The 18,915-nt window shown below is 41.1% G+C and overlaps 1 protein-coding gene across 1 annotated transcript; it reads right to left on the bottom strand.

The window, feature by feature from the left end:
- Positions 1-529: 529 nt before the first annotated feature.
- LOC146971347 (neuropilin and tolloid-like protein 1) lies at positions 530-17,371 on the bottom strand. The gene is made up of 10 exons (XM_085805896.1): positions 17,012-17,371; positions 16,789-16,854; positions 12,296-12,430; positions 11,972-12,220; positions 6,292-6,333; positions 5,736-5,863; positions 4,586-4,814; positions 2,291-2,404; positions 2,036-2,180; positions 530-1,082 (listed from the first exon to the last, which is right to left on the bottom strand). The coding sequence occupies exons 1-10, from the start codon at positions 17,037-17,039 to the stop codon at positions 557-559; spliced, it is 1,662 nt and encodes a 553-aa protein (XP_085662022.1). The 5' UTR covers positions 17,040-17,371; the 3' UTR covers positions 530-556.
- Positions 17,372-18,915: the final 1,544 nt, after the last annotated feature.

Here is an 18,915-nt window from a genome sequence, read left to right as displayed (position 1 = left end):
CTGGACCGATTTTTTTTATGAATAATAAATGTTAAAAGCACATCCATACAGCAAACACTGCAACCTGTCACTCATTCACAAAATAATATGATATGATCATGAAAATCTGAAACTCAAGCTACACAAGGAACAGAAGAGGAAAACTGTGATGTAGCAGGAAGGGTGGGAAATATATCAGTGTGTAAATCCTTCTTTGATCCATTCCTGTGAAATGTCAGGGTTTACTTCACATCATCATTGCACTAAATTCTTTGGCTAAAGGGTATTTCTATTACAATTATATGCAATGTAATAATTGAATTTAGTGTGAAATAGATGTGACCAAGAAACACAAACAAAAGCTGTGACGACCAGCATATATTTGAATAAATTAAATTAAATCAAATTTTAAAAAGGCATTTAAAATCCAGGTTTTAACCTCCACACATAAAGAATTAAGGTGATTATCTCTGCCACTGTTTTGTTAATTCACCATTATCCCTCTTACTTAAACCCCTCATTAAGAAGAGTGCAGTTCTTCATTATTATCATCTTCTTAATTCCATGTTGCCTTACATTAAAAGTCATTAGACAGTGTACGGTGGACCGTGTGATCCAGTCCTGTCATGCCGTGGTGGATCTGATGGTGGTGCATGTGGTGCTGGCTGGTGGTGGGACCATCATCCATCATCAAGTCATCCTCCTCCTCCTCCTGCCTGTACCTCTCTGCCCCATCCTGAGAGTAGCTGTGCTTCATCACCAGGATGCTGCGTCGACCCGTCGGGGTGGTGGTGTGGTGCGAGAGACGCGGCGACTGCTGGTTCACTGGCGGCAACGGAGGCGCGAGAGCACCGCCGTCACTGACGGTGTTGGGTTCCCTCATGCTCAGGTTGCTGCGGCTGCCGTGCACGCTCCCCTGATGAGACCCACAGTGGTGGTCGCGAATACATTTGCTTGAAGAACGGCGGAGCTTGTGGAACTTCTCAAAGTCCTCAGCCAGGGCGGCGTCGGTCAGGTCACCAGAGGGGGTGCGACGCAGAGTGCAGAGCTCATAATGAGGCGGCTCAAAACCAGGGTGGAGGAGCGCAGGGTCGAAGTCATCTCTGAGGATAAGAAGAGGAACAGTTAATGTTGAGGAAAGCACATCAAGAAGCTAAAGACAGGAGACCTTTTCTACAATCCCACATTAAATATGAATGTATGTAACCCTGCACTGACACAGTGTATTTACAGGACATGTCTACAATGACCACAAAACATTCCCATTAAGTGTGTCCTGTGCTTTTTTATTGATGCCCACTTTGAGCCTACAACATGCGATTAATGCACATACACAATCAAGTTTGACTTTAGTTGCTGCATTCAAAATGTTCCAGACGTCCAAACTGACAAACCATCATTTATTGTGATTAGTGTTGAAATTCAAGAGTGATTGACTATTTATTTTATGTCAGTTTATTTTTTAAATCTTAGAAAAATCATGTTGTCACTCCCCTTTGACATTTTCCTGACACTGTTAACCTGTGGCTATGTGGGGAAAAGATCTTATATAATAAAATTAATTTGGTGGAGCAACTAAATGAACAGATGGTTTAATCTACCCAAAGACAATTTAATTTAGTTAGACTAAATAATCATGTGAGAGAGGCTAAGAAGAGTTAATGCAGCTTTAAATAAGGGAGAGTGTTTGTAATTCCCATTCTCATCTTCAGTACCTCACAGTAAATATTGAACAACCTTATTATTTCCTCCACACTTGCAAAAAAATCATAATATATCCTAAATCAGAACAGATTCTTCTGTAGCTTGTAATCATTTTCTAATTAACTGTCCCTCTATGTATTGTGGTTAGATATGGCCTCAGAGCCTCTGTACCTTTTCCCCCTCACATATGTAACCTTGCTGTTGTGATTTCATTCCTATCTATCTCAACTCTATGAATAAGAAATGCCCTGTTTGTTCTGTAGCTGCAGGTGGCTGACATGTTGGGACTTGGAGCCTCTTTGGGGATTTTGCAGTGAGAATTACATTTCAGGCTCCATGTTAAAGCTCTTACCTGCGGATGATGTATTTCTTGCGAGGCTGTTTGATCTGGATGATGACAGAGATGATGAGCAAGATGACGACCAGGCCACAGGTTACTCCAATGATAGTGAGGTTAGTGTTGTCCAGTGTGTCCAGAATGCTGGCTTTCCTCTTCTCTAGTCGGGGAAAAAGACGGGAAAAAAAAGATTGAAGGTTCAGCCACCGCTGTGCTTTGCAAAAACATTATGTATTTGGAAGTGAGCTCCTCAGCCTGGGTGTTGGGTACCTTTGCAGTGATTTTCATCCCAGGGGTAAACACAGTTCTGGATGCCATTGCAGACCAGGGTCTGGTTTATGCACATGTTGCTATGACAGAAGAAAGTATCATTTTCACATGGAGCTGTAAAACAAAAGGAAAGAACCATTAAATGTTGTACTATGAAGTTACCGAAAGTGAAACCAAACAACAAACAATTGATTTCTTGGTCACTTCAAAGCAAAAAGCAGACACACAGCAACATCAGCACTCATTTGCGGTCATGCTTTGACCAACTGACAAATTAATAAAACTACTGAGTTTATGTGCTGGTTGCTAACTTTTGAGAGTTGCAGTTTGAGCAAAGTTATGGGCTATTAGCAAAACAATTACTTAGAGGTGATAGGCCAGGGTTGGAGAGTCAGGGCTTAATTCTGCGAGGGTTTGTCACTATGTCACTCCATTTGACATGAACCATTGTTTTACACTCATTGTCATCAGAACATTTTAGCTGTTATATTTATTGATTGAAATTAAAGCAGAAGTAAGCGGAATATTTGTGTTAATATAAGTCTTAAATACCGTATTGATCCGAATATAAGACGATATTTTTTCCATCAAAAAAAGTCTGAAAAAGACGGGTCGTCTTATATTCGGGGTCTAGATATTTATATATGCAAATCAGCGGGTGACACCAAACAACGTCTGTCCAAGCAAGTCAGGGCTTTTCTTCCTCTCACACTCACACACACCAGTGACCTGGAGAGATGCAGCTGCATCTGAGAGGATGGTCGCATGTGTGTGTTGCCCCTTCGCCACACAGCAGAGCGCTGCCACACAGTTACAGCTCAACTCGACTCGGTTTAGGTCATTTTAATCACAGCTGACTCCTTCACAGTTCCTCCGGGGGCGGGGTCGTCATATCACAGCGGCTACGGCCGTGTTGTCTCCGGGGACAGGGACACACCGGACGCGGAGGCGCCGAATAGCTGCGAAGCGCCGAGTTTCCTTTCGGGGCTCATGTTAACATTGTGTCGTTCACACCAGACGTCCTGCAGCAATCGTTTCGGTGTCTGGTCTATTTTGTGCGCGAGCTGCGAGCGATTGCGTCAAGCCGGGCAGGTCAAACAAAGAAACACGAGAGAATCCGCTCAACTTTCAAAATCAAAACAATTTTCTAAATAAAACACCGCAATTGATTCGTGTGCCTTTTTGTGTAAACAGAGCGCAAGAGAGATGGACACACCTAGAGAGATCAGTGGGCGCTACAATCTACCAGAACGTTATTTCACAGATACTGAAAACATGATTTTAAAAAGATTAATTTTTTCTTTGATTTTGTCTGAAAAAGGTATTTTTCCAAAGACAGGTCTTGAAAAGGGGGGGTCGTCTTATATTCAGGGTCGTCTTATATTCGGGTCAATACGGTAGTTATATCTTCCGACAGCAATCACTTATATAGAGTGTTTGGTCTGAAACACGGGTCTGTCAGTCACTCTGCTCTGCTGTAAGCCGAGGAGAAAACTTTCCTTGTATCCTACAACCTTGACCGTGACGTAGGGACGAGGACCAATAGATCCATGACGAGGGCGGGGACTGCTAACTCCATCGGCTGACGGAAAGTTAGCCAAAACGACCGGATCGCTTACTTCTGCTTTAAATTAATACATTTCAGTGTCAGTTCAGTGTGCTTTCAGTCATTTGGTCCCTACCACATGAACTCAGGTCTGCTACAACAGTATCTTTTTAAAGCAGACTAAAAACATTTCTTTTCTCACAAGCTTTTAGTTTTTAATTATTTTTAATTTGCAACATTACCTTCTTTTTGTCTTTTTGTGCTTTTATATGTATTTTACGTGTATTGCTTATGTAATGTGCTTTGTTTTGTTTTTGTGAAGCACATTGAGTTTGTCGTATTAAATGTGCTATATAAATAAAATTGAATTGAATTGAATTGAAATTATGATTTCAGTGATTTCAGCTTTGACACCAAAGTTTTTTTTTATTTCAGATAATATGAAGCAGGTTTGACCTGATAAATATCGTTATCCCTTAACCCAGAGTTGTTACCAATCATCTGTCATTTGCTTTGATTCAAGAGTTGATATTTTAAGGTGATCACTGGCCACTGTATCAAAAGACATGCCTACTGAAAATCATATTAGTTTATTTGGATTATCTTCTTTTCAAGATGGTAACACTTTTATGTTTATGTATAGCCATAAATAAGGCAGAGATAACTGACTTACACCTGTCACTGGTAGTTACGGTACACCTGCTGATGAGAGCTTGCTGTGACTCGGATGAATGCAACACTTCACTCACGTGCGTGGAAGGTTGTGAAGAGGATCTTGAACCTGCTCTTCCTGCTGCCCTCGTCTGCCCACAGCCGCACCACGCCCACAGAAGACACTAGCATGACATCGTTGGCAACCGTGGAGCAGAACTTATTCTTCAGATGCTCCACCGAACTGCTGCCGTCATAGATGGCAACAAAGTTACGCTTGCACTCATTTGAGTTGTGCATCTCATACTCCAGAAAACGCATGTAGATCTGTGGGGGAGTGGAAACAAGTTTAGCTGCAGCAAATCAGGCAGAGCGTTGCATTCACACATCCAGCTCCCTGATCATCAGTGGTGTTAACAAATGCAACAATTATGCAGGTTAAAATGACCATGATGACTGATGCAAACACTCAAGTATTTTGGCATTGCCTATTTGTAGGCCACAGTGAAATACATACAAACTTGCAGCAGCTGCACAGCTTATAATGTCCTCTTTAGCTATGAAACTATCGCATTTTTGAGTAGAAAGTTGTAAAAATGTTGGTACACAGCATTTGATCCAAAATATACAGCATTCACCCACTGGACTCAAGAATCAGTGAAACCTCTTATTGTTTTCTTTGTTTTAAAGGGATGCAGATGCAGAGACTGCTTGCTGAAAAACTGCCCCCGACGGGAACGTGCATCAGTGGTTTTGCATGAATTTACCTCTAAAACAACTCTGTCTCGTAACGTTCCGTTATTATCTCATAGCGTGGTGAATGTGCAGGTCACAACTTGTCCACCAGAGCGTTTTGGAGTTGTTGGATTGTGTATTTGATGAGTTTAATGAGGGAAACCAAGAAATCCCATTACCCTCCGTAGCGTAGCTCTGAGCAGCTCACGGCTCTGCTCCGCCGTTCTAAAAATAGCTTGCACCGACAATTAAAGGTAACGAACCTACTCCTAAAACTATAGGAATTATGGCGATGGGCCAATTTGCCAAAATGTTGAACTATACCTTTAAGGTTGTTCTGTGAAATTGTCAGGAGAAGCACCCAATGGCGTGTAATCATTTGGGTAAATTCTTTGACAACATGTTTGTAACTTGGATGTCATCATCCAACAAAGCAACATTTTATGAACAAATAGGAGTATGTTAAGCAACACCACCACCACACCATAAAAACAAAAACTGTTGTATCCAGACCTTAGCTCGTGGAGGAGCCTTGATGTACCACCTGCAGTCCACAGCGTCAGTCTGCTGCGCCTGGCTCTCCCTGGCTATCTGTGCCGATTCTACGAAGCCCTCGGGACCACTCAGCTCAAATTCACAATCTGTGGAGAAGATTTCTCTGTTAAAGGTTACCGTAGCTTTGACACTGTAACGTGTCACTAAATGTGATCCTGTAAAGAGCCTTGGCAATATTATCTCTTCAGCAAAAATTAGGTCTGGGGCAGTGCGTGGCGCAGTGGTTAAGACGGCCGCCCTAGAGGCTATAGTCCTCAACGCAGGCGTCCCCGGTTCGAATCCTGCGTCGGGCAGACCTTTCCTGCATGTCATTTCCCCTCTCTCTGCCTCCCCCCTTCCTGTCTATCTCTACTGTCATCGCTATCAAATAAAGGCAAAAAAAAGCCAAAAATATACTTTAAAAAAAAAACACATGAAAATGCTTAATGAAATCATACTACCTAAAAAATTGGATGAATTGTATGTACATAAAAGCACATACATATGCTGATATCAACGTAAGTACGATACTCACATGGCAGAGCTGCCAGTTCCCCAAGATCTTTGAACTCTGGGTCTAAAAGCAGAACATAATATTGCTTAACATAAATGTATCGATATGACATCATTTCAACAATAAGAGGTCATGTTTTTAATAAAACAATTTGTTTTCTACATATATTGTATTGAAAAATAGCAAAGATAACACATGCCACAAAAAAGATATTTAAAAAAATATGTCAAAATTGGTTAGAAAGTATTTGTACTAGTTGGCGTAAATGTTGATTACATACATTTTCTACCATTTATCTGGTTCTAGGTGTACCAACATTATATATCTGTTATGTTTAACACATATAGAACTACATAGTATAGTATAGAAAATGTGTCCAGAATGTGTTGTATTCTATGTACACTGTACACGTGTAAATACAGTTTTAGCCCATTTTCACAGACTGAAGACACAAAACAAAATTGTGGAGGAAAGAGGTCGAGATAAAAACTAAATCTCTGACCTCAGATTTCTGTGAGTGCAAGAGAAAATTAATCACACAATAAAAATAACAATATTTAAAGACATATTGCAAGACAAAATAACACAGACACAGCTGGCCAAGCCTTATAATCTATGCACATTCCCTGGGCCCTCATTCAAACTCTCCTGAAACCCTGATGCCCTTCATCAAAACACACACACACACACACACACTTGGACTCAGAAAATTTAAGAGATATTGTGTTCTAAACCTTTGTGCTGATGATTCTACTTGCTAGGTGGATTATGAATCCAGATATACCGGCTTAGTTCAGGGAAGATTAGACTCCACGGGCAATGACAACCTAGTGATAAAAATGTCACATGTCAATGTTTTGTTTGTTTTTTTCTAAATTCTTTGCGAAGCTCTACGGTTGGTATGTTATGAAGGAAGAAGCCACACTTCAGTGGGAATAATGGAATATCAAAAGCAGTATATAAAAAAAGAAACAATGTTTTTATAGATCAGCAGGTGTGATGTAAGAGGAGCAGGTGATGGACTCAACCAAAGCTCAAATCAAATCAACAAGGACTTAATCCTCACATTTCTACTTCAGGCTCGGACAGATTATTCACATTCATCCTTCGTGTGTACGTGTGTGAATGCAAGTATGTAAATAAGGTGCGCTGAAAACACAGTAACATTTCATGAAATAAAAGATCTGTATGAAACAAGACAAACACCTTCTGCCTTATAGCAATCTAAAAAACTTGGGTGAGTCGGATGGACAAACAGTCCATGTAGTCTAGCAGCAGTCCTTTGAGGAATGCAAATACAAAACAGAAATATGACATGCAAAGAAAAAAAGAAAGAATGAAAGATGGCAGGGTGGATGGTGGACAGAGGGATGCAGATTAATCTTTGGCCCTCTTCTGTGTAGGTGGCCTATAAAATCTGCTGTTACAGTTTTTCTCGATTGCTAAGACACATTTCTCGAAAACTTCTCTCATTTTCTCTAAACTGTGAACACAAACCCCAATTTTCAAGCTACATTCACAAAACCTCAGACTCTTCTTGCAAAACCAAACTTTCACCTCAAAACAGTTCAATCTGTGCCCAAAACTGAACTATGTTGTCAAATCGTGCCCCGAATCAATCAAAATTAAAAACACTACTGAGCAGTCACTAAACACTACATAGAAAAATAGAAAACACAATGCTCAGCACATGAAGCTGTAGAAATAAATGTTTATCGTTCACTGTAGCTAAATGCATGTTGCAAAACAAAAAACCTGTGCATTTACACTGTAGCACTTCTCTCCTTCCCTTTCTTTCACCCTCCTCCTTACCTCTCCACATCCATTTCATCCCCTTTTCCTTCCTTCTTTTTTTCTGCCCAGTTCATCCCTCCCTCCCTCCCTCCCTCATCCTTTCTTTCTTCACCCTGTCATCTCTCATCTTCTCCTCTTGCAAAACAAAAAACCTGTGCATTTAGCACTTGTACATAGTAAAAAAAAAAGGAGTACAAAAAACAGAAATCCTGTACATTTTACACGTAGCACTTGTACAGTACAAAGACAAACAGAAATCTTGTGCATTTAGCACTTGTATGCAGTAAACCTACGTAAAAATAAAGTACAAAAATATAGAAATGAGAAGTGCACAACTCAGCCACAGCGTAATTTCTCTGTACTGGGTCAGGCCACAGGACTTCATCCTGAACTAGCTACAGTATATGTGCCCTCACATCATTGGACACAAGTGTTATCAATTTTGAGTTGTTGTGTTCAACCGGTGAAACTTGTGCTTTACTTGTGTTTGACTTTTGCCACCTGTGCTCAGCATTATGCAACACAGGTGCATCACAATGAAAATGTGTTGGTAAGATGTGTCTAAACAGGTGAAAAGTGCTGATGGTTTTGCCAAAAGAGTGACTGATTCAATCAGTGGGTTCAGGCAACTGAGAATTTGGTTCAGACAACAGGGTTTAGTGTTTTAGCAATTGAGAAAAACTGTAATAAAGCCTCTGCCTTGGAGTCCCTTAAGCTGCTACTGCAGCTCAGCGTTGACAAGCTGAATTCCCCTGAAGACAAGCTTTCATTAACTCTTGTGTGTTAGAGGAAACAAGTGCTTGTGTGTGTGTGTGTGTGTGTGTGTGTGTGTGTGTGTGTGTGTGTGTGTGTGTGTGTGTGTGTGTGTGTGTGTGTGTGTGTGTGTGTGTGTGTGTGTGTGTGTGTGTTGGAGGCAATGCTCCCCTCCTCTTCCCTTGTCAGCTGCAGCTGGTGTGCCTGCACTACAAATGGAAATTAGGGAACATCCCCAGCAGCATGCAACCACACCATTATTAAAGTTGCAACATGCAACTACATGACATCACATGCAGAGTTAAATAGTACACACTATACAATGTCCTGTACCTTTAATACCAATTAGGGATTGTAGGGTTCTTCTGCAGTATTGATCTTATCCAAGTGTATTATATTGTGGCACTGGAAACACAAGTGTCCACTGTAAGCGCAAAAATGTGTTAATGTGTGTTTTTATTGCCAGCAGTGATTGCATGGTGTGTGTATTTGTGGTGGTAATACATGGTCATCCAGACACCTATATAAGAGTCTGTGGACAGATTCTGTCAGCACAGTACTGTCACAAAGTGTGTATTTGAGATGAGAATAAAGGCAAAGTTGGCTGTGAACGGCAACATGTTGATGGGCATCATGGGTGGTGCAATCCGATGGCAACATGGTCTCTGGCTGACCAGATAAATGAGGCAAAGAGGGTTAAAAAGAAAGAGTGGGTGTGTAAAACATGTGGCTGGTTTCATATGTAGCAGCCCACAATGTCAAACTCACAACAGGGTAGTGGATTAGAAGAGAGTGCCAAGGAAAGGAGTTGAAGGCTTAGAGACATAGTAATACTCCAAACACCCCCCCCCCCCCCACACCACCACCCAGCCAGACAGCGCAGCAGCTGGGATGAGAATAACAACATATAGCCGGACTACAAAATTACACAACAAGCGAGACTTAAACATGTGAGACCACTGATTTCTTACAACTGTGTCAACCAATTACCTTGGAATCCTTATTTATCCAAGGAGCTGGACTACATGTAATTACAGCTACAAATCATTCACAAAGGCCTGTATGAACACAGTGGCTGGTTAATTATGTAGTATAGAAGAAATGCAGTTCAATTGCTAAGAGCATCATAATGTTTGAACTGAAACTGGTTTAGGCAGGTCTTGATTCAACTGCATGGTAAATTATAAGGATGTGGTTAAAGGGATAGTTCAGCATTTTGGAAAATTGGCCCATAGCCATAATCCCTATTAGGTTTGTTGCCTTTAATTGTTGATGCAAGCTATTTTTAGAACTCATCAAATACACAATCCAACAACTTCAAAACACTCTCGTGGACAAGTTGTGACGTGCACATTCACCACGCTAGGAGATAATAACGGAACATACATTAAGAGACGGAGTTGTTTTCGAGGCAAATGCAGAGACTGCTTGCCCAAAAACTGTCCCTGAAGGCAACGTGCATCAGCGGTTTTGCATGAATTTACCTCTAAAACAACTCTGCCTCGTAACGTTCCGTTATTATCTCATAGCGTGGTGAATGTGCAGGTCACATCTTGTCCACCAGAGCGTTGTGGAGTTGTTGGATTGTGTATTTGATGAGTTTGATGAGGGAAACCAAGAAATCCCATGAGCCTCCGTAGCGTAGCTCTGAGCAGCTCACGGCTCTGCTCCACCGTTCTAAAAATAGCTTGCACCGACAATTAAAGGTAACGAACCTACTCCTAAAACTATAGGGATTATGGCGATGGGCCAATTTGCCAAAATGTTGAACTATCCCTTACACTTTAAGATGCTTCATTAAATAAATTTAATAAAACAGTCCAAACTGCGTGTAGTTTATTTCACCAAACTATTAGGACATTTCCATTAGCCACGTCTAAACCAAGTTGTGATAACAGCAGCATCACAACAAGGCACTGCCATGTCCACTGCTGGGGTCCTATGGGTTGCAGGGCAGGGTATGATTTTTTATGACATCTGCTCCCCTCAGCTGTGTCCTCACCACTTTATCTGTCCTGGGGACTAGAGACAAAGCTGTTTGAAAAGTCTCTCTTTGTCAGGTCTCACTAGTTCTGTTATGTCTGGCAGAACCTCTGTTGTTTGGAGTTAAGTTTCACCTTCACATAACCGTTACCATTTTTTGCTGTTTTACATTGAAAACCTTTCACTGGCCAACCAGCAAGATGCTTTTACTGTGAGTCAACAGAGCTTAATTCTGTTAACATGTATTTTGTCAGTATCCACTTTAAACGCTGCAGGAGGGAAGTTGTATAAACACTAATGTGAAAGGATAAGGCAGAACTACAACTACAATTTCTACGTCATCACCCAGACAACTGTCGGAGGGGAGCGGCCAACTCCATCAGTAACAAAATGAGATTGACTGACCACACACTACTGTGGACCCAACGATGTACAATGTCCAGTGTGAGTTTGCTTGAATGAAGAAAGCTGTAAGCTGGATTGATGCAGGCCAAGCAATCAGGCCACTATCAATAGCCTCACTTTGAACAGGCACAGGACGAACCTGTCACTTCACTTGCTAGTCACTAACTTTGATTGCTGTTTGGTGCTCGACACAAAGTTGAGCCTGACGTTGTGCACCCAAACCACAACAGATGAAAAAACACTCCCTATAATCAAGAACTGGAGAGTTGGGTGATCATTTGCTGGAAGTTGGCAAGTCACTTCTGATATTATATGTGTCATCTAATATAAAACTATTAGTGCAGCCTTAAAGGGATAGTTCAACATTTTGGCAAAAACAACTCTGTCTCGTAACGTCCCTTTATTATCTCATAGCGTGGTTAATGTGCAGGTCACAACTTGTCCACGAGAGTGTTTTGGAGTTGTTGAATTGTGTATTTGATGAGTTTGATGAGGGAAACCAAGAAATCCCATGAGCCTCTGTAGCGTAGCTCTGACCAGCTCACGGCTCCGCTCCGCCGTTCTAAAAATAGCTTGCACCGACAAATAAAGGTAACGAACCTACTGCTATGACTATAGCGATTATGGCAATGGGCCAATTTGCCAAAATGTTGAACTATCCCTTTAAAGGCAGAACAGAAAATGCAACCCAATGATTCACTTGATTTCACTAAATGTCATTATTCTCTCCTCTCTAGATGGTCTGGCTGTAACTTCCGTCACTCACCTTGTGTGAAGTTGTACCGAGCGGAGAAACCAATGGCCTCCAGTTCTCCATCAGCCACAAACTTGATGTACAGGTACCTCCCGCTGGAGCGGACATAGGACGGACTTTCCTGCCCACAGTAGCGGCCAATGATGGGTGAGAAACCAAAGGGCCCATCGCGGACCTCGATGTGGTCAAACTTGCACTCCCAGGACGGCTCAATTGAGTACTTCTCATCGAAAAACAGGTCGATGCACTGTCGAGGAGAGGCTGACAGAGGAAAACAGGTGAGAAAAAAAAGCAGAGTGAGTCAGAGGCTGAGAGAGAAAAAGATGGAAGGCTTACCCTCTATAATGTAGACACATTCCCTCTCAGGTGGGTATTTCTCAGGGTAGTTGGGTGAGGTGAAATACCCTCCGTCAGGCTCCTTCACCCAGGCCCCGCACTTCCCAGCTGGGGTCACACCTGAGTTGTTCTTCACTGGGAAACAGACAGAAAGTGAATGGACAGACAGGCAGGCAGACAATTGTGTTAGTAAAGAGGACTGGCTGTTAACCTCAGGTGAGTGATCATTAGACGGTTGTCAACACGCTGATCTATCAGTCTAATCTGGTTGTCTGGTATGTGACATTTGGCCTGTGTGAGAGGATCAGTTCAGGAGGGTTTGATCTAATTTATTATATCACTGAATAATAGTACTTTGGATTAGACATGATCTAGTCATCTTTTCAGAAAATTACATTATGATGATATTACGAATCACAGTTGTCATGGGAATGATGCTTTCTGTACTTCACCTTTACTGAGAAAAATATATAGAAGAGATTATTATGACATCTGTATGATTTGTGTTAATGTAGGAAAATCTGTAGCACCACTTTATCTGTCTTGACATATTTATGTTTCACTTTTTTCACAGTGATTTTATCCACTGGCCTCTGACAATCCAACTCTCATCAGATTACCCATGATTCAGGTGAACGTTTATACGACACTTGACTAAATTCCCTCAAGGCATTATAGGGATATCACATTCACAAGACAAAAATCACATTTAGTGAGGCCACTGTATCCTTGACCCTTTTGATCTTTGACCCCAAAATATAACCACCCTTGAGTCCAAGAGAATGTCTATGTTTTTTTTGTATAACCTTTATTTATACGTACATGTAAAATCTCATTGGGACCCACGGTCTCATTTACCAGTGTCTCATTTACAAGAGAGATCTATGTGAGCTATAAAGAAATTCCATCAATATCTTACATATCGTCGCCCTATTAAAATAATGGCCTAAGTCATTTTTGGACGAAAATGAGTTTTTGCCACAAATCATCTCCTGATAATGCTGGCCACCTCTGGTAAAAAAATCTTAATCCTTAGTTGAGAGGATCATGCTTTTTATGTCCTATAAGACAATGGCCTATGTCAAGAGGGTGACTTAGGCCATTTTATTCTTGGCCTAAGTCAAAACTTTTTGATTCTTTAGGATAAAATGTCTGACTTGGGCAATTTAACGCTTGTGTGGTTTTAGCTTCCTGCATACACTGGTACTTCACTGAATTGAAATTGAACATTTTAAACTCAAACATTTCAAGTAAAATAAACATGTAACATCTAACTTATACTTATTACATGGCTTACGACTTTCATCGATTCATAAATTGCATCATTTAGTGAATCTGCAAGTCTGGTCACTTCTCCGCTGTTTTGTTAACATCCCTCCTGGTCGTGTGCATTTGTTTTCAACGAAGCCTTTGATAATCAATCAGTTGATCGATGGATTATCACATACATATTACGATTCAGTACCTGGGATGAGAATCAGTACCTCCAAGTCCAAGGCCATGGTTCTCAACCTCCAGGTCGGGGGAGAGTTTCTGCCTCAAGTGAGTTTAAGGCTCTGTCCCACTTTACCCACTTCCACTTAATTTTGACCCAAGCACTCAGTTTTGCACATTCTCGTGTAGGGGTAGTGTGTCCTAATTCTTTCAAGAGCGAGGGAAAGTGCTCCTACGTCGCTATGGGTCACATACGTAGGTGACCATGTCGGCTATGCTAAGTGGTGTCCCATTGCGTAGGGTACGATCTTTACTTCTAACACTTCTCTCTTAGTGCTAGTGTTAAGGGAAGAGAAATGGGATTGGGCCTAAGTATCTTGGGGTTTTGTTCATGAGTAAGGATGGACTGCGAGATTGACAGGCAGGTCGGTGCAGCGGCTGCAGTAATGCGGTCATGGTATTGGTCTGTTGTGGTAAAGAAGGTCTTGATTTACCAGTTCATCTATGTTCCTACCCTCCAAACCGGCCAAAATGAGCCTTCTCCGCAGGGTGGCGGGGTGCTCCCTTAGAGATAGGGTGAGGAGCTCTGTCACCCAAGAGGAGCTCGGAGTACTTAATTGTTGCCCTTTTTTTTGGCTTTTAGGTTGCCTTTAACATCTGGCCAGGGACAACGGACGAAAACTAGCCTTGTTGGCTAACTCTGGCCCACTTACAGTTTTTCTTTTAACTCTGTTGATTAGTGGTGCACTGTCCCTATGAAATAAACTAATAAATGAAAATGAAATGAGTAGAGCCGCTGCTCCTCCACATCGAGAGGAGCCAGCTGAGGTGGCTTGGGCATCTGTATCGGATGCCCCCTGGACGCCTACCTAAAGAGGTGTTATGGCCATGCCCCCCCCCAGAAGGAGACCCTGAGGAAGACCCAGGACACACTGTAGTGACTATGTCACTCGGCTGGCCTGGGAACACATTGGTATCCTCCCGGAAGAGCTAGAGGAAGTGTCTGGGGAGAGGGAAGTCTAGGCCATCGAATTTCAAGTCAAGATTTTGTTTACTAAGTTTTTCCTACTCTTAACCCTTGGATGCATGAGCTACCAATACCTACACTCTTCCATGAGTGGGGTCAAAAATGACCCCAATTAGAATCAATGCGTTTTTGCAATAAATGTCTTTAATTTTGGTTAAAGATGATGATTTTCATTATATTTTGGCCAACAAAAGAGTGATTTCATTTTTGACTTGTCCATTTATCACTTTTTATTCACATTTGATCACAAAACATTCAATCAAGTATCAAAAATGTCAAAATCCATTGTTTGTGTGTCCGTCTGTCTGTTTGACTATGGAGGACAAAAAGAGAACATTCAGTAGATCTGGGGACCATAACACTGTCCATACATATGTAAACACACAAACATCTTCTCTCTTCTCAGTGTGCGGCAGGATCACTTGTCAGGCAAGGTCCTCGGGAATCCTAGCTGGCCTCCTGTAGCAGCCATGATACTTTAGATGAGAAAACATAAAAAGGACAATGTTTGAATGGCACATAAAACTATACTGTATAAATGAATACGTAGCTATGTAAGTCAATTTCTGGGCATTTATATGTAAGTAAATACACAGACATGCATACACACACACACACACACACACCATACATCACATCAACACACCATACATACATCACATCAACACACCATACATACATCACATCAATAATCATATAACGGGTTAGCTTTTATTATAGGGAAGTTATAGGTATATTAAGAGTCTCACTCTCTACACAACAAATGCAGTAATGTTAGCTACCTTACTATACTAGCTAACATCAAAGTACTAACATTACTTTGCAATTAGCTAAATTGTGCCTAGCCTAATTTGTAACAACAAAGTAGGCTAATTTGATGACAATAATACTAACGTTATACTCTATCACAGAAAACTCATGGATGTGGAAAATAAGTTCATAAATGAAGATAATACTTACATGTATGTTGCTGTGTAAAAATGACCTCCTGGGTGGTGAGACTGCTGACATTAGATGTTTAAGTGGGACAGTAACAGTATACTGACAGTCAGTGTTGATGAGAATCAAAGGTTCCTTGGAAATTCCATAGGAAATGCTTGGGGTCATTTTTGACCCCGCTTATGGAAGAGTGGGGTAGTGATACAAAAACTGCAATTTCTTAAAAGTAATGAAATATTTTTAAAAAATACAAATGGCCTCATGTCACAAACATGTTTTATGAGGAATACCTGGAATATGAAATTATAATTACTTTTAATTTCAAAGATTTTGAAGAATAACAACGCATGGGGTCATTTTTGACCCCACTTATGCATCTAAGGGTTAAACGTGCCAACCAGGTCATTTTTGACCCTAATACCACACAGGGGTTAATTTAACTCAGGGTAATTTCAGTTTTGAGTTTGTACTATGGAATGTTAGGGCAGTTTAAGCCAGGTTTAACTTTGCCTAAGTCACCCGAAAATGTTCGGAAAATTGCCTAAGTCACTTTATTCTTTAATGTTACATAATTAACACACAACGTTCTATGTATGTCAACAGTCATCCACTGTCAAGGCCTTTTTGATTGAAATGATTAATAAATATCATATGCTCTGAATTTGGCAAAGTTTTTTGTGTTTTCTCGAAAACTTGAAAAAATGACTTAGGCCATTATTTTAATAGGGTGACGATATGTGTGCTTATGTGTTACATACTGTTAGACAAAGTATCCACTCTAAAGCCTGTGAATATATTATCTAATGTCCAAAAGTCTGAGACTAATTTCCCAGAATGCTGAGAAAGAGATATTTACACATTCTACATAAGAAAAACCTATAAGCATATTAGATTTTTAAATGTATGCTGTTTGAATAAACATACATATACAAATATATGGTTAACTTGTATGCTTTATCTTTAAATTAACGTCATCGTACATCCAGAGGATGTTGTAAACTGTGTAATACAATTTCCTGAGCTACTTGTACTTGTGTCCTTACAGACAGCATCTCACATGTTCATACTAGTGTATGGGATGACAGTGTGATACCTTGAGCTTTTTTTTTGGTAGTTGTAGCACCAGACAGCTGAGGTGAGATGAGGCTGGCTGCTAAAGCTAAAGAGAAGGGAAGAGGAGAGGAGAGAAGTTTATATTAAAAAGTGAGTCAAAGATATGGGTATTGAAGATAAGTGCATCTTTAACATGGGCTGTGGTTCATGTCCACGAGTGATGAACAGTACGTTATGAAACATGATTACAGTAGTAAACTTACCGAAGGGCAGCAGAAGTTTGCGCACCATGTCTGTTTCCTGAGGATGAGCAGCTCTGTCTCCATCAAATTGTCTCGTCCATCAGTTCCCGTGTCCCGTGTGAGGGGAGAGGTTTTCTTCTTCCTTACTAAAAGCGCCAAATCCGAGAGCTAAGAGCTGGACATCTCCGTCCCTCTGTCCCCTCTCCGTCCCTCTGTGTGCCCCGCAGCTCAGAGGATTACTTGACTTCCCGTCCGCCACAAACCTTCACAGTTTCTGCTCCACCTTTAGTCTGCAGCCATTAATCCTCTCGCAAGATACGGTCATTGACAAAGCTGCGCCCGCTGCCAAAGCGGCCGAGCGACACAGGCGCGCGTGGGTGTGTGTGTGTGTGTGTGTGTGTAACTGCTGCTGCTGAGTCCATCATCCAAAGAAAAGGTGAACTTTTTTTTTTTTTTTTTACCGAGGAACAAAAGTCTCAGCTGCATGATTACAGCAAGCGTTAAAAATCTATTATTTCAGAAAATACCTATAAATTATATAAACAATTAACTTTTGGTGGGGGTTTTTTTTCTTGTTAATATCCACAGAGGTTGATCATCAATGTTTCAGTAATAAATTCTACTGTCTGTATAGATGAGGTAGCACAACACTGATTAAATCTGTCAGCTCCACAAATCTGTCGTGGTATCTATCAGTAGCCAGTAGAAGTTGTTTTGAATTTCGTACGGCCAGCCAGGGTTGCCAGGTACGAGGCAAAAGCAGCCAGACAGCAACTCAAAACCAGCCAAAGACAGATGTAAGATGAAAAAATATGCCCATAAAAATCCATAAATGTTGCTTTTACTGTAAAGTCAAACAGCATTGCTATAATTGCAAAAATGTACTGTAATATCTATAAAAATCTAAAGGCAAACATCTTGAAACAGTTCTTTCACCTGTACATCCCCCCAAAACAGGCCTCATGTTAGAGTACTGTATCAGAACTTAAAAATATAATATGGAATACCTTACTTTAGCTTAGTGGGATATATCAAGCAGTATAAGTGAACATTTTGTCCTCAAAGTTGATGTAAAAGCAGGAAAAATGGACATGACTGTAAGGATTTGATCCAGTTTGACTAGGACAACTGGGTCAGGGCATCAGCTCTTGTGGGGTGTTCCCAGTCTGCAGTGGTCAGGATCTGTCAAAAGTGGTCCAAGAACAGTGGTTAACCAGCCACAGGGTCATGGGTCAGGGCCAACATGGGCAGAGAAGGTTTGGCCTGTGTGGTCCGATCCATCAGACCAGCTGCTGGTGCTCAGACTGCTGAAGAAGTTGATGCTGCTGATAGAAAGGTGTCAGAACACACAGTGCATCACAGTGTATTGTGTATTTGGCAGCAAAAGGGACCAACACAATATTAGGCAGGTGGTCATAGTGTTATGTCTGATCAGTGTATATTTCCAATTCAGTAATAATACATAGCTCAGTTGAATTGTGTGATGTAAAGCTAATCTGCATATAGAATGACAGAACATTCCATGGGCTCATTAAGACACTGACGGAATCCTGTTTCAGAACAGAGCAACAGGCCTGGAGATCAGTCAGCTGCACCTCTTAGACATTGAGCTACTTGGTAGAGCGCACAGCTTTTCTTAACATTTTTTTGAGCAGCACCTGGATTTTCAGTAATTCTGAGGTAAGTTAACAACAGAGCAGCACTTGACACTTGTTTTATATGAACTTGTTGTAAACTTGTCTGCTTATGATGTCACTGTCACTGCTGATTTGACTTCTGTCTTCAACCATTTTCCAGCCATGGCGCGAAGAAGTAATAGGCTGTTAGAGGCAGGGTATTATAGAGAGGACGGGAATCCAACTGTTTCATACAGGGAGACATTACGCAAGTAAGTTATTGTAGTGGCTAACATGTGTCCCCTTGAT

The sequence above is a fragment of the Trachurus japonicus genome, chromosome 17, assembly GCF_045865225.1.
Source record: "Trachurus japonicus isolate A0001 chromosome 17, Traja_1.0".
Lineage (NCBI taxonomy): Eukaryota > Metazoa > Chordata > Actinopteri > Carangiformes > Carangidae > Trachurus > Trachurus japonicus.
This window is presented reverse-complemented; position numbering and strand designations above follow the sequence as displayed.

Excerpts from the sequence above, each read along its gene's own strand:
- LOC146971347 (XM_085805896.1), bottom strand. The coding sequence starts at position 17,039 with ATGGTGCGCAAACTTCTGCTGCCCTTCG. Across the intron at positions 12,221-12,295 it reads ATGTGTCTACATTATAGAGG|CCTCTCCTCGACAGTGCATC; the intron begins GTAAGCCTTCCA and ends TTCCTCTGTCAG. Across the intron at positions 6,334-11,971 it reads TCGGTACAACTTCACACAAG|ACCCAGAGTTCAAAGATCTT; the intron begins GTGAGTGACGGA and ends TTCTGCTTTTAG.